The sequence below is a fragment of the Carcharodon carcharias genome, chromosome 8, assembly GCF_017639515.1.
Source record: "Carcharodon carcharias isolate sCarCar2 chromosome 8, sCarCar2.pri, whole genome shotgun sequence".
NCBI classification, from domain to species: domain Eukaryota; kingdom Metazoa; phylum Chordata; class Chondrichthyes; order Lamniformes; family Lamnidae; genus Carcharodon; species Carcharodon carcharias.
The window spans coordinates 140,170,439-140,185,698 of record NC_054474.1 but is presented as its reverse complement, the minus strand read 5'-3'; the positions used below and the strand labels follow the sequence as shown (position 1 = coordinate 140,185,698).

At 41.6% G+C, this 15,260-nt stretch overlaps 1 protein-coding gene across 11 annotated transcripts in view; it reads left to right on the top strand.

The window, feature by feature from the left end:
* The first annotated feature begins 13,067 nt into the window (after window positions 1–13,067).
* ehmt1b (euchromatic histone-lysine N-methyltransferase 1b) overlaps window positions 13,068–15,260 on the top strand; it is a 171,579-nt gene continuing 169,386 nt past the window's right edge. For 5 of the 11 annotated variants that reach the window (XM_041192996.1, XM_041192990.1, XM_041192997.1 and 2 more), the window contains exon 1: window positions 13,767–13,955. Coding sequence is in view for 8 of the 11 variants with exons in the window: in XM_041192990.1 (XP_041048924.1) it covers window positions 13,881–13,955 (75 nt within the window). In the remaining 3 variants the exon portion in view is untranslated. Of the gene's footprint in view, window positions 13,142–13,764; window positions 13,956–15,260 lie in introns of those variants that run through there. The other 6 variants (XM_041192999.1, XM_041192988.1, XM_041192991.1 and 3 more) reach the window with 5 other exon arrangements.

The following is a 15,260-nucleotide window of genomic DNA, read 5'->3' as shown; positions in this document are numbered from 1 at the left end:
GTTAGCTCTGGGGAGGCAGGACCACGATCAAGTTGGGGTCCGCCGACCCCAGAAGCAGCTCCTAGGCAGCCAATGAGTGCTGAGGCAGACTGGTTAGATGTCCCATCTTGGTTCTGTCCCCATTGCTTTAGATGCTGTTAGGCCCTCGGCCCCTCAACCTTCACAACCTCTCACTCCCCATGCCACTTTCCATGGCTCTTCCATGCCAAGTCATGCCCCCCACCCATCCCCATGCCTTCTCAATAGCCACTCACCCAATACCCATCATGAGCAGACCTCAGTGGAGTACATCCATGTGGAGGAACAAAAAATAAAATTCTAACAATCTAGTGCAGGCCTCACTCATACACACTTGATTGTGAAAAATCTGGCATTCATGAAACCTCTTCTCCTCATGTTTAGTATTTTATAAAAAAACAAACTTCTATTCGTACCACACATCAAAGACTGCTAATCCTATAAGCCTCTTTAAACTGTCAATCAAACTGAACTCAGAACACCCTGCTGAGATAATTGTAGGTTTTGAAACTCAGCCAAGCATTCACAGTGACATACAAATAATCCTTTGGTAAATGTCAACAAAGATCTCTATTGAAACTGCATGACCGGATGGTAATTCTTTTCTAACTTACACCACGTGGCCTGTACATCAAAGCAGTACAGCAGAGGGTTTTTATTTTCTCTCACTGACAGCTTTGCCTGTTTATTTTCATGTTCAAAGAGCAAGGGATTTTTAAAAATTTCAGATCATGACACTTAAACAGACCTTATCTACCCTTCAAGCGTGTTTAGACTACTCCATCGAATCATGACTTCCACACTGCTGGTTAAAAGCCCTTTTAACAGCCAAAAGAGGGCCTGTTTGAATTTATCACTAAGTTCAAATGGCCCTCCTGAGTTTGGGTTTTCCTCCTGTGTGAGTCACACCTTGTCCCCTTCCCCTGAAGGCAAAAATTGGATCTGTTGTAAATGGAGGCAGGACTTCCACGTGTGGGTCCTGTCAGCCATTTTAAAGGTCTGCAGGGTCAGGAAGACTCCATGAGAATCCAGTCCTTGGAATGATATCTGACTATTGTTTTGCATCCTTTCACAGCTTGTGTAAGCATTTATTGTAGGATATGCTTTCCAGTGTTTTTTTTACAGCCACTTCCTTAAGGTTAGATTCTTCTAAGATTTTGTAGTGCCATTTGAGTAGTGCAACTTAGTACAGTGATTTTTAATGACACTCTGTGTAAGCATTCATTTTTTTTATTTCTAAATAACTTAAATATCAAATGAGCAGAAAAATGTATCTAATTTCTGTTGAAAATAGTAGTTAAACTCATTTAATATTTGACAAGGTGGACATTAAACTGAAAAGTATAGTTATATTTCTAAACTGATCAATTCAGTCAGTCAAGATTCAGTAACAAAGCTTTTCATTAAGTTGGCAAATTTTGCCACTAAGTTCTATTCCAGTGATACTTGTTACACTCCGTTCCTGAACTCGACCAGTTCTTATAAGTCGATATCACAAAAATAGAAAACCACTCATCCCCAAATGGAAGAAAAATTTCAGGGCAACTGAACCTCCATTTCACCCTTTTCCAAATGTGCAACCCTTCCTGTCATGCATTATTATGGTATGTGCTGTGTGCAATTTGGCTGCTGTTTCCCTACCTATAACAGTGACTTTACTTCAAAAGTACTTAATTGCCTGTAAGGTGCTTTGGGATGTTCTGAGCTCATGAAAGATGCTATATAAATGCAACACTATTTACTTACCTCATTAGTCTGGAATGGTGGCTGACTACTGCTGGCAAGTGTGTATATGGGAAAAGGAGGGCAAAGAATAATTTGTTTAAAAAAATCTAGAGATTAAATTTTGATCTTTCACTTTGAAATAATTATTTTCTACTGAGGATTGTTCAACCAAAGACGCCATGTGAAGTGATTACTCATTAAACCTATCTTAGTGGTTTACAAAGCTCCGTGTTTTCTAGCCATTATGATGAAAAAAAATACTCATATCAAACCTTAGTCAAGAAATGACTGATCTGTCATCTGAAGTGTTACTGGGCTTGGAAGCTAATTTAACATAAAAAAAAATAGTGTTGATGTTTGTCTCTCTTGTGACAGAAAGCCATAAAACTTAATTTTCAACGTGAGACAGTTCATCTCAAGAAAACCTCTACTAGAATAAAGAAATGAAGAAGAGAACATTTTTTTTTACTTTTTCATGGGACGTGGGCATTGTTGGCTAGGCCAGCATTTATTGTCCATCCCTAATTGCCCTTGAGAAGGTGGGGATGAGCTGCCATTGATTCCTACAGAAACAATCAACTAACACTCAAATTTAAAATTCATATCCTTAAGTTTAAATCCTTTCATGGCTTTTGCCCTCCCTATTTCTGTAACCTCCTCCAGAACAACAAATCCTACCGCATGCACACCTGTCTCTGCCGCTACTCCACACCCCACATTCCATTGACCCTAGCTTTTATTTAACTCTCCTCCCTATACCTCACCATTGACAGTCATGCCTTCAGCCACCTCGGCTCCACCCTCCAGCATCTTCTCCCTAAACCCTTCCCTCTGCTCCTTTAAGACTGTTATGGTTCCATGAATATCTGCAGTGCTTGTACGGTTTGGAAAATATTCATAACCCCAATGAAAAGTAGGTTTTGTAGTTTTTATTACTTTGATTCCTTTTAACCTTGCATTGATTCAAGACTGGAGGCGCTGCTGTAACTACTTGCAATGAGGTAATGTCTACCAGATGCATTGGCTTCTAGGTAGATACTGTAAGAACAGTAATTAAGTTCTGACAAGAGTCCAGACCCATAGGGTATAACATTGAATTTGAATATAATGTTACAAGGAAGAACTCAGTAATGGTGTTAATGAATAATCTTTAACAATGATGAGAAAAGAAGATACCCCTGAATTATGTGTCAACAACTTAGACTGTAAGGCTAAAGAGCCTTTGAAGAGGTATGTGAAAACATTAAGCAGATGAACTACATACATAACCAATTAAGGACCACCTTCTGCAGCTGAAACTGCCACTGAACATCTTATACTTCATCGTGCTACATGAGATGAGTAAGGTCAAGCAAGTGGAAACCTTCCACACTTTCAATTAAAGTAAATTAATAAAAACAGTTGTTTGGTAGTGCAGAACTTGAGTACTGCTGAAAAAAAGAGACATTTTTGTTGAAGCTTGCTGTCTTGCACTCAGGACAATTTGCAAGATTTGTCAAGGGAAGCAACAGATTTATACTGTATGAGAAGGCAGTGCTGATTGGTTGGCAAGCGGACTCTGATTGGATATCTGAGGTATGTAAGCCATACATCCCAAAGACTAGCAGATCGTATCAAACAGCTTATCCCTTCCGCTGTTCGCAATGGGCAAGATGTGGACCGAAGCCAACCATCCTGTGCTTGCTGAACTCAAAACACAGTGTCGAGCTTTAGGTGTGATCCCCCGATTGGACAACATTGCTAAATAATCCTCAATGTGCTAAGAATTATGCTGAAAACCAATTTAAGATTGTCAGTCAGACACAAAGTATGGCACAATTGCGTGTACTGGAAGTGACATACATTAATACACAGGGCCCTGTTCTTTGCAGACAGAAAGAACATGTACACACATTGCACCTGTTTTTTTTTAATTCATTCACGGGATGTGGGCCTCTCTGGCTAGGCCAGCATTTATTACCCATCCTTATTTACCTTTGAGAAGGTGGGGGTGAGCCTTCTTGAACCACTGTTGTCCATGTGGTGTAGGTACATCCACCGTGCCGTTAGGAAGGGAGTTCCATGACTTTGGCCCAGCAACAGTGAAGGAATGGCGATATATTCCCAAGTCAGGATGGTGAGTAATTTGGAGAGGAACTTCCAGCGGTGGTGTTCCCATCTATCTGCTCCCTTGTCCTTCTAGATGGTAGTGGTCGTGAGTTTGGAAGCTGCTGTCTAAGGAGCCTTGGTGAATTCCTGCAGTGCATCTTGTAGATGGTACACACCGCTGCTACTCTGCATCAGTGGTGGAGGGAGTGAATGTTTGTGGATGTGTTGCCAATCAAGCAGGCTGCTTTGTCCTGGACTGTGTCAAGCTTCTTGAGTGTTGTGGGGGCTGCACTCATTCAGGCAAGTGGGGAGTATCTATTACACTCCTGACTTGTGCCTTGTAGTTGGTGGACAGGCTTTGGGGATTCAGGAGTGAGTTACTCGTCACAGGGTTCCTAGTCTCTGTCCTGCTCTTGTAACCACAGTATTTATATGGCTAGTCCAGCTTAGTTTCTGGTCAATGATAACCCCTAGGATGTTGATAGTTGGGGATTCTGTGATGGTGATGCCATTGAATGTCAAGGAGTGATAGTTAGATTCCCTCTTGTTGGAGATGGTCATTGCCTGGCACTTGTAAAGTGCGAATGTTACTTGCCCTTGTCAGCCCAAGCCTGCATATTATCCAGGTCTTGCTGCATTTGGACATGGATTGCTTCAGTATCTGAGGAGTCACACATGGTGCTGAACATTGTGCAATCATCAGCAAACATCCTCACTTCTGCCTTATGATGGAAGGAAGATCATTGATGAAGCAGCTGAAGATGGTTGGGCCTAGAACACCAACCTGAGGAACTCCTGAGTGACGTCCTGGAAGTGAGATGATTGACCTCCAACAACCACAACAACTTCCTTTGTGCTAGTCATGACTCCAACCAGTGGAGAGTTTTCCCCCAGATTCCCATTGACTTTAGTTTTGTTAGGGCTCCTTGATGCCACACTCAGTCAAATGCTGCCATGATGTCAAGGGCAGTCACTTTCACCTCACCTCTGGAATTCAGCTCTTTTGTCCATGTTTGAACCAAAGCTGTATTGAGGTCAGTAGCTGAGTGACCCTGGCAGAACCCAAACGGTGCACCAATGAGCAGTTTATTGCTAAGCAAGTGCAGCTTGATGGCCCCTTCCATTACTTGTGCTCCAGAACTAGCTGCACCCCTAGCCAAATTGTTCCAGTACAGTTACAACACTCACATCTACCAAGAAATGTGAAAGATTGCCCAGGTATGTCTTGTACACAAAAAACAGGACGAATCCAACCCATCCAATTACCGCCCCTTTGGTCTACTTTCGATCCTCAGCAAAGTAATGGAAGGTGTCATCAACAGCGCTGTCAAACTGCACCTACAAAGGAATAACCTGCTCAATGGTGCTCAGTTTGAGTCCACCAGAGCCACTGAGCTCCTGGCCCCATTACAGCCTTGGTCCAAATATGGACAAAAGAGCTGAACTCTAGAGGTGAGGTGAGAGTGACTGCCCTTGACATCAAGGCTACATTTGACTGAGTGTGGCATCAAGGAGCCCTAGAAAAACTGATGTCAATCAGAGTCAGTGGAAAACTCTCCTCTGGTTGGGGTCATACATAACACAAAGGAAGATGGTTGTGGTTGTTGGAGGTCATTCATCTCAACCTTGGGATATTGCTGCAGGAGTTCTTCAGGGTAGTGTCCTAGGCCCAACCACCTTCACCTGCTTCATCATAAGGTCAGAAGTGAGGATGCTCGCTGATAATTATACAATGTTCAGCACCTTTCACAACTCCTCAGATACTGAAGCAGTCCATGTCCACATGCTGAAAGAAGTGGACAGTCTTGGGCTAACATTCTTGTCACACAAGTGCCGGGCAGTGACCACCTCCAACAAGAGAGAATCTAACCATCACCCCTTGACATTCAATGGCATTATCATTGCTGAATCCCCCACTATCAACATCCTGGGGGTTACCATTGACCAGAAGCTGAACTGGACCAGCCATATACTGTGGCTACAAAAGCAGATCAGAGACTAGGAATCCTGCAGACAATAACTCACCTCCTGACTCCCCAAAGCCTGTCCACCCTCTACAAATCACAAATCAGGTGTGCGATGGAAAATTGTCCACCTGTCTATATGAGTTCAACTTCAACAACACTCACAAAGTTCGACATCATCCACGGCAAAGCAGCCTGCTTGAGTGGCACCCCATCCACCACCTTCAACACTCACTCCCTTCACCACCAATGCACAGTGGTAACAGTGTATACCATTTATAAGATGCACTGAAGCAACTCACAAGGCTCCTTCCAAACCTGCGACCACTATCACCTAGAAGGGCAAGGACATGGGAACACTGCCACCTGCAAGTTCCCCTGCAAATCACACACCATCCTGATTTGGAATTATATCGCATTTTCTTTACTGTTGTTGGGTCAAAATCCTGGAACTCCCTTCATAAAAGCACTGTGCATGTTCCTACAACACAGACTGCAGCTGTTCAAGAAGGTTCACCACCACCTTCTCAAGAGCAATTAGGGATGAGCAATAAGTGCTGGTCTAGCCAGTGATGCCCACATCCCATGAATGAATTAAAAAAATACAGTTAAACAGCCTTGGTGAGATAAGTTACCATAAGAGCAAGTTTCAATGTGTTTTTCTCATGCTGTCATGTTCTTATGTTTTATTTATAGATCCTTCAATAGAATTGATGAACAATTCTGAGAAAGATGTTCTACCTCAAAGGTTAACCTATTTATTCCATTACAGAGAAGGATGAACCTGTGTTTTATACCCGGAATTTTACATTGTTTTCAAGAAATAAGGCAAAGACATATGAAATTGTAAGAAAATATGAAAAGAATAACTATGAAAAAAACCCCATCAGTTTATAAGACCAAGTGGCTTAGAGATTTAGTGTGCTTGTTTTTCAGGTGTCAAAAAGGTTCCTAAGAATGCAATATGGTGGACAGGGATTGCGGCTCAGTGCAGGCCTAGAGCCTGCTGTCTACCATGTTGGTCAAGACAGAGCCAGAAGCCTCCAGGCCCATGCCTGAAAGTAGGCCCTAGGCTTCCTAGACCCTTTGCATATGCTGGTGTGACTTAATATCTAGGCCAACGCTTCTCACTTGTATGCATTCAAACTTTGATAGATCAATATTTGTGTGCGGTTCATTATTTTACCTTAATTGAAGGTATGGAAAGTTTCTACTCGCTTGACCTTGCTCATTCTTCAGCACGATGGAGAAAGAGCATGGTGGCTAGTGACGGGGATCAGATACAGCAGATTGCCCTTGACTGGTTATTGTATGCTAGGGCCTTTAGTCTTGTAGTTTAAGTTGTTGACTCTTTTTCAATAGCGTCATCAATGAAGCATAGTGCCTTCCATTTTCATCACTGTCCCATTGAAGTTATCAATCAAGGCCACCCTTGAGATCTTCCTGATAGTTAAACTGATAGTTTCTGGATACATGTCTTTTCCAGGGGATTGCTGAATTTTAACTTAAAAGATTGAATTGAAGGCTGTTTCTGATTGCACCGACCCTTCACCAATTGTAAAATGGGAAGTATTTGATCTAGAAATATGCAAATACCAAGAGCCTGGAACAGATGCAGTGGTTACTGTATAATCTTTGAAGAAATCTGATGTATCATTATTGAAACACTCAAAACCAACCATCGTAAGTTGTACAATGGTAAAAAATGTGTTCCTGTCATGGACAGAATGCACACAGGCAACTGCTTACTTGGGATGATCAGATTTTTCATTCTGTGCATAATATTGAATAGGTATGGAATTTTTTCAGCATCAAATAAGTCAGTAAATCAAACATTCGTTTTGTAAAAATGTATGTAATTTTCTGTAGTCTCAGCCCAGTTCCTGTGGACATAAAGGCAAAATTGAAATGAAAAACTGTATCTTGTTTGGCGCAAATGGAGAGCAAATTGGCCAGCTTCTTCATGGAATGCTGGAGTAGAAATGCAAAATGCCCACATGTGCAGCAGCATGCTGTTGAAGGAAATATAGGGTGCCGTCATCTGCAGTGACCCCCTTCCATAGCTAAGCTGGGACAATGAGGCAACAAATTTGGATCCCTTGGATTGACATCCTCATCTTGATGTTCAAGAACATTTATTAAAAATATTATTTAAAAAAGCTTTAAAACCCTGTCTGAACATCCAAGTGCCTTTTGGGGAAAACCTATTTGATGGTATTATGATCCTGTAGAGACTGATAGCTTTTAAAAAGAGATATGAATTTCCCAGTGACTGATAGAAATAATCGGAGGACAAGATTTCACATTTTCAGACTTTTACTGAAAAAAGTTAAAAGTAACAGAGATGAAACATTATCTAACAGGCAACTAATAGAAACTAAAGAAAAGTTAGTTCCCCATTAACTGACTAACACAACTGAAATATTTTATGACCCATTTATATGATATTCCACACTCCCAACAGATATGTAGCCTTAAAGATTAAGCCCCACACTCTTCCTGGCTTTTCAGCAGGCTCCCTTTTCCCTGCCACACCAAGGCAAGTCTTCCGTTTCCTTTGAAAGCTATTCTACTTAGTCTTCTATGTATCACCAAACTGGCTTTCAGCAGCAAAGCACCCTCCAGTGACTCTTTGGTCCTTAAATCTTCATAAGTCCTGTATCTTTGAACAGAGAACCAGTTCTCATTGGCACCTTTCTTGGTGGCTAACATACAAGTCTTTTTCTTTGCTTCTCACAGCAACACCTGTTTCTGTCTCCATGTCTGGGTCTCTGCGTCTGTGGATATAGAAAACCAGCCACCCCTCAGTTGTGTCAAGGTGTGAAAACTGGTACTTGATTTTCTATAGGCTTCCACCTGGACTTCTTTCCCCATGACAACTAGATCACATGCGCCTGTCTCAGGGCAGAGTTTAGCATGATCTCACCATCCTCCTATTTGGGACATTCTATCTCACCTTAAAGGAAACATTTTAAAGCATGACCATCTTATAAAGTCTTGCATTCATAACAATGGGTTCAGCTGTATGGAAAAGCATGTTCATATAAAAAAAATAGGTGCACTGTTTCTTGTGATATCATAGAAACAAATAGATTCACTAAAAATGTTGAATGCCTTTAAAAAATACATTCACACTGACAGTCTTACTCTTTGACACCCTGAATAAATGTTGGGCCTATTGCTGCTGCACTTGCCTTTACCACCTAGAAGGACAAGGGCAGCAGATACATAGGAACACCACCACCCTGCAAGTTCCCCTCCAAGCCACACACCATCCTGACTTGGAACTATATCCTCATTGCTTCCCTGTCACTGGGTCAAAATCCTGGAACTCCCTTCCTAACAGCACTGTGGGTGTTCTCACAACACATGGACTGTAGCGATTCAAGAAGGCAGCTCATCATCACCTTCTCAATGGAAATATGGATGGCCAATAAATGCTGGTCTAGCCAGTAACATCCACACCCCAGAAACAAATAAATAAAAACCTCACTTACAATTTCCCAAATCTTAGAGTAATCACTCTGAGCAAGTCACTGTTTCTTGAGGTAAAGGATGATGAGACAATGTGTTAAGAATATGGAATTGCTGTCCTTCCTGCTGTGCCAACAGCCAATGCCCTGCTGTTCGTCATATATATATATATATATATACTATATATTGTTGCCCCTCTATTATAATAGGCCTGAGAGTATGTTCCTCCTTGTATGTGTGTTGTGTGCTGCTCAACATAAAAGCCACATTTACTTCCTTACTCCAGATTTGGAACAAGTCTTCAATGAAACGGAACATGTTGAGCACATCAAATTTCAGATTCTGTTCTCACTCTGTACAGACACTAGTTTAACAACAGCTTCTTTGTACATGGAGAATAAATAACCAGCATTATACCCAGCCTTATCTCATTAATTATTAACCAATCAGTACCTCAGCCACCGCGTTGAATGGCTTAGCGGGTTGCAGTCAGTGTCTAATGATCCAGATTCATTTCTCTGCCTTTAATATGTTAAATATATTTGAAGATCAAATGGTTTAATATCTCCCTTGTACACCTTAACTATATATATATATTTTACTTGTGTATTACTCGTTCCCAATTATATTTAGCAAGACGATTTATTAACGAGACGGTGATAAAAAGAGTCACAGGAAACAATTTCTGCAGATCTGGCTTTATTTCTTTACCTGATCTGTAAAATATCACAACAGAAGTCAAATCACAGTTCAAGTATTTCTGTGGCGAAGAGTTGCAACAAAAATAAACATTTACAATTATTCCAATCAATTATTTATCTTTATTGCAACGAAATGTGTTTTGAAGCAGTGAGTAGGCATTACACTACGTTTTAGAGGCGTTAAACCATTTCATTGAGGGCAATGAGAAGAAAATAATGTATATTAACGGTAGCTCACTCAAAACACTTCCTGGGGAGGATTTCCAGAACAATAATTGTGGGTAAGCTGCAGGGAATGAAGTAAGGGTAACAGCGTTAGATATATATAAAAAAAACATTGGGCGTATGTTGAAGCAAACATCCATTATCCTGAAGGAATGTAATCCGAACGAGAGTTAGATTTAATGAATGCAATTGATCAGCCCCGTTTGTATTCGAAGAGTTAGGTGGAGACGAGGCACTGGCATACAGTGCTGAACCGTGTTTACTCCATTTTCCTTTATTGTTAGCCGCGTGACTGTAAATCACACAAAATGTCTGGAAGACTGGCAGCAACTGTACAACATTAGAAGGTCGTGGACTGTGTTTTCGGGTCGTTTGGGGTTTCTTTGCAGAATGAACCCAGATTACAACCTTCCTTTGATTCTCTTTCTCATCCTCCCTCGCTTAGGCCAAGCATCTGAGAAGATTTTCTTACACTTCTGCATCAGATCTACCATTAGGCTTGTGACTACACAGCTGCCAGTTCACCGTCTATGTTGGCGTTGTGCATTTCACATTGATATAAAACATCGAAGATTCTTCATCAGGCTCAATCTGCAATGAGTTAATGGGGAAAAAAAACGTGTACTTAAAAAAAAATTCTGTCACAGTGAAGTTGGCCTTGTTCAATGTCTTGCTTTCACCACTGCACACACCATTTTTTCCTATATAAATACATTCTGATTCCATGGTACTGTACAGAGTTCTTTATTGATAAAAAAAGGTTTAATTTGTTTAGGAGACAGCTGATACGAACGGACTTAGAGATTTGTTATTAATCGCATATTTATTCGAACTACAAGCTTGCATTCTCCAAAGATTTGCTTTATACAGGGTTATTTAATGTACCGTGTTAATGACAAATACTGACAGTCCAAGTGTACAATTTCGGTGCTGTACTGTATGGTAAATATAGATTATTATGGTTTCGGTAAACAATACTCACTTTCCAGTGATTAGATGTGCAACTGTTTCACTGGTTTCCCCCCTTTAAACGCCATAGCCCCGTAGAAGTGAGTTGTGCAGATAAGATAGGTTTTCTGTTGGTCTTGAGAGAGCGATGGACGCTCTGACAATTTTACAAGATTTTATTCATGTATATTTTTTGTTATTCAACACCCCGCTACACCAAATTTGGATTGTGAGATAGGCGTGATAGTGACTCTAAATTGAGCTATTGGATTAATTATTATGAACTATTAAAAACAACAGCAACTAAAACTGTCCGTACACAATTTGTAATGCAAAAGGGTTGTCTTTGACAAATGGAATCCAGGCCCTGGGCGTTGAACTGCTCAGACTAATGAATAGGCAGACCAGACAGATGCATATAATCTTATACAATATGCGTGCAGCACCTCTGATTTATACCGTTTACCTTTCTGACATACAAATTTAATGCTGAGGTGAGCAACGCATTTTTTTAGCTCTGATAATTAATAGGTTAGTTATAGATGAACTAAATCGTTCACCTATTTGAGGTTACGTTTTTAACAAAGTTTGAACGTTTTTCAACATTTCAAAATCAGTGGTTTTGAGTATCCTTTGTTAGTTTTATAAACCTAAAGCCATTTGGAAGATGATGCCAAGGATATATAAAATTAAAGATATAAAAATATAATATACGTTATTTTAAAAGTTAGTCTTGTTTTAATGGTCTGATTGTCTTGTTCTTTGTGAGCTCCGGGAGAAGATTCTATGTTGATGTGATAGTATAATAATGATCAGCAATGAAAGACACGTTTTAAAAAGGAAAGTTGCATGATGGAGAACATGGAGAAAGGGATGGAGGATGATTGCTGTTTTTGGGGTTGATGGGTGAGTTTCAGTGGTCTAGATTGTCCTCGTTCTGTTGTGGTGCAGTATCGGAGGTATGGGAGAGGATTCCATGTTGATTTGACAGCATAATAAGAACAGCAATGAAAGAGAGATCTTGGAAGGAAAAAAGGGAATGCGCATGTTGGAGTGTATGTTGGGGAAGGGAATGGAGGATGGTTGTTGTGATTGGGTTGCAGCCACACTCACATATACGCACACTCAGGACTGCTGTAAATTACTGTTTTTAAAAAAGTGAACCCGATGTTTTAGTGGTCTAGTTTGGACCACAAAAAATCAGGAATCATGAACATGGCTCGTAAGGAAAACGGGAAATGTGCATGTTGGAGTGATAGCTGGGCAAGGGGATAGAGGATGGTTGCCGTGATTGGACTGCAGCCACACACACTCTCACTCACTCATCCACCCCCCCAAACACACACTCACACTCACTCATCCACCCCCCAAACACACTCTCACTCTCACACCCAAACTCACGTACACGCGTATACTCTCTCACTCACACACATAGGTCACTCATACCCCCGCACTCTCACTGTCACATTCAGGATTCCTCCAGTCAGACAGTCTCTCACACACATTCACACACACTCAGGATTGCTCCAGTCAGTCACACACACACTCAGGATTGCTCCAGTCAGTCACACACACACATTCAGGATTGCTCCAGTCAGTCACACACACACATTCAGGATTGCTCCAGTCAGTCACACACACACATTCAGGATTGCTCCAGTCAGTCACACACACACATTCAGGATTGCTCCAGTCAGTCACACACACACATTCAGGATTGCTCCAGTCAGTCACACACACACATTCAGGATTGCTCCAGTCACACACACACATTCACTCACATTCAGGATTGCTCCAGTCACACACACACATTCACTCACATTCAGGATTGCTCCAGTCACACACACATTCAGGATTGTTCCAGTCATTCACACACTCAGGGTTGCTCCAGTCAGACAGTCAAAGCCAGTGTGGCTCTGGGCGGCGATGACGTCACGCGGCGGGCGGGCGCTGCGTCACGCGAGCTGAGCCTGAGCCATGGCTTCACCGGATCCTGAGGTAAAAGCAGCAACTTTTCCCTCTCACACTTTACCCTCCCCCTCACCTCCCCTCCTCCTCCTCCTCTATCACCACCTCAAAAAAACACCGCCGCGGGAGGAGGAGTTTGGATGGGGGATGGGGGATGGGGGATGAGGGGGGGAAGCATCTTCTCGCCAGAGGCCCCGACCGTCAGAGCGCCGCCTGCAGCTTTTAAAATACCAGGCGACAGCTTGGTTTTTTTTAATTAAAAGTTGGCGCTTTGTGTGCGTTGTAAAATAAAGAAGCTGCGGGAGGAGGAGGAGGAGGAGTGGGGGAGGGGAGGGTGGGTTGGCCTGCTGACCGGAGAACCCTGGAGCGTGCCGCCCCGCACTCTGTATAACGTATGCGCTGCCCGTGTCTGCCCAGCGGAGGCGCAGCCATCAGGCTGGTTCCCGGGCACCGGGCAACAGACGGAACGCAAGCCTGGCTCCAACGTCGAGTCTCTCTCTCTACAAGATTTTTGTTTGGCTAGGCGGTTAGGAAACGCGTGTGTGTATGTGTGTGGGAGAGAGAGTGAGAGGGTTTTTTTTAATTGTTAATTCCACCCCCCCCCCCCACTCTTCAACCACCACTCTCTTCTCCCCCCCCCCGCCCCATGTATCCGGGCTCTGGTAGATGAGAACAGCGTGGTTTTGCTTTTCATGTGCGAGTCTTCACTCGACAGTTGCCAGCACGTTCAAAAGAAAAGTGCTCTTGCTTTTGGAGGGGGGACTAGAGTATGGAGGATGGATGGATACCTTTCCCAATGGTCAACAGCAGCCTCTTGGAAGTTGAGCTTTTACACGTTGGAAAGGTGGTCTTTTGCAGAGTATATATATCTCTGCACTTCTTGCATTGTTTGCAGATTCTTTTGTTTACACAGTGACCATTGATATTTTGAAAAAAATAGTTTTTTCTTTGAAGCTGGTTCCAGTTCTAGCAGACGAAAAACGACTTATTGATTTTACTTGTTGGGCTGTGCACAATGTAAAGGGGATGAGCATTCTTTTTGGGGTGGTTATTTGGTTACTGTAATCTGGTGGTACAGTAAAGTGGGTCAAGATTTATTGTGATCTCCTACCGAGTTCTTTAGCAGCTAAACACTTATTGTTTTGCAGGTGAATGTCAAGTACATTTTACCTGTAATTAATCATTGTATGTTAATGTAGCTTTGCTTGCTTGTAAATGGATGGTCTTCTGTGTTGAATTACCTTGCTCACTAAATTTACAGTAGTTTAATATTTTAAATTGGGAAGGTTTGCAATGTCTAATGCTGAGCATTTGGTATCTTTGCCTCAATTAACCTTTCTTCATTTACCAATTTGTGTCAGTATTCGTGCCAAAATGTATCCTTCAGAATCCCACTTTCCCTTGTCATTAATCAGCCTCAAGTAGAGGCCTTTATAGCATTCTGATCCGAGAGCAGGGGGTTCCACTTTAGATGGTGACCAAGCTGTCATTTTGGTAAGATCAGACTGGCCTGTTTTTCATATAGAAGATACTCCTCTTTATTCCTTTCTTAAAGCTGAGGTTCTTCTAAATCTGAGAAATAATTGCTTTTTGCCCACATCTTTTGATCATTTTTGAATAACCAGGTATGCCTAAAACTTTACAATATAAGGTAGATAGTCAGAATGCACCAAATCTCTACGAAGTTGTGGCACTAAATGGAAAAAGTATTTTAATTTATTGGAAATGTTTTATCTTTGATCTTTACATTGGGTAAATTTCATGTTGAAGTGAAGCTGCTGTTGCATCTCCATTATTGTGGTTGGTGTTTGACTGATGACCTCAAATTGATAAAACTTGGAATCTACCAAACCAAAGACGATGTTGGTTACTTTTGCTATAGCTGTCATCATAATGGTGCTAGTGATGAAAACCAAGTCATTTTAAATTGTATCTTGCAGCAGGTTATGATCAATTGACATCTTTTGGTCGTTAGCACATATTTAACATTGTGTATTCATCCATACATAACCTGTTTATACATGTGCCTGGGACATTTGTATTTTAACATGAGTAATGGTATATTCTATTCCAGTTTATATAGTGTGACAACTGTCAATAGCATGGTCAACGTTGCCTCAGTTAAGTTTTAATTGTTCAGGGGGAACTT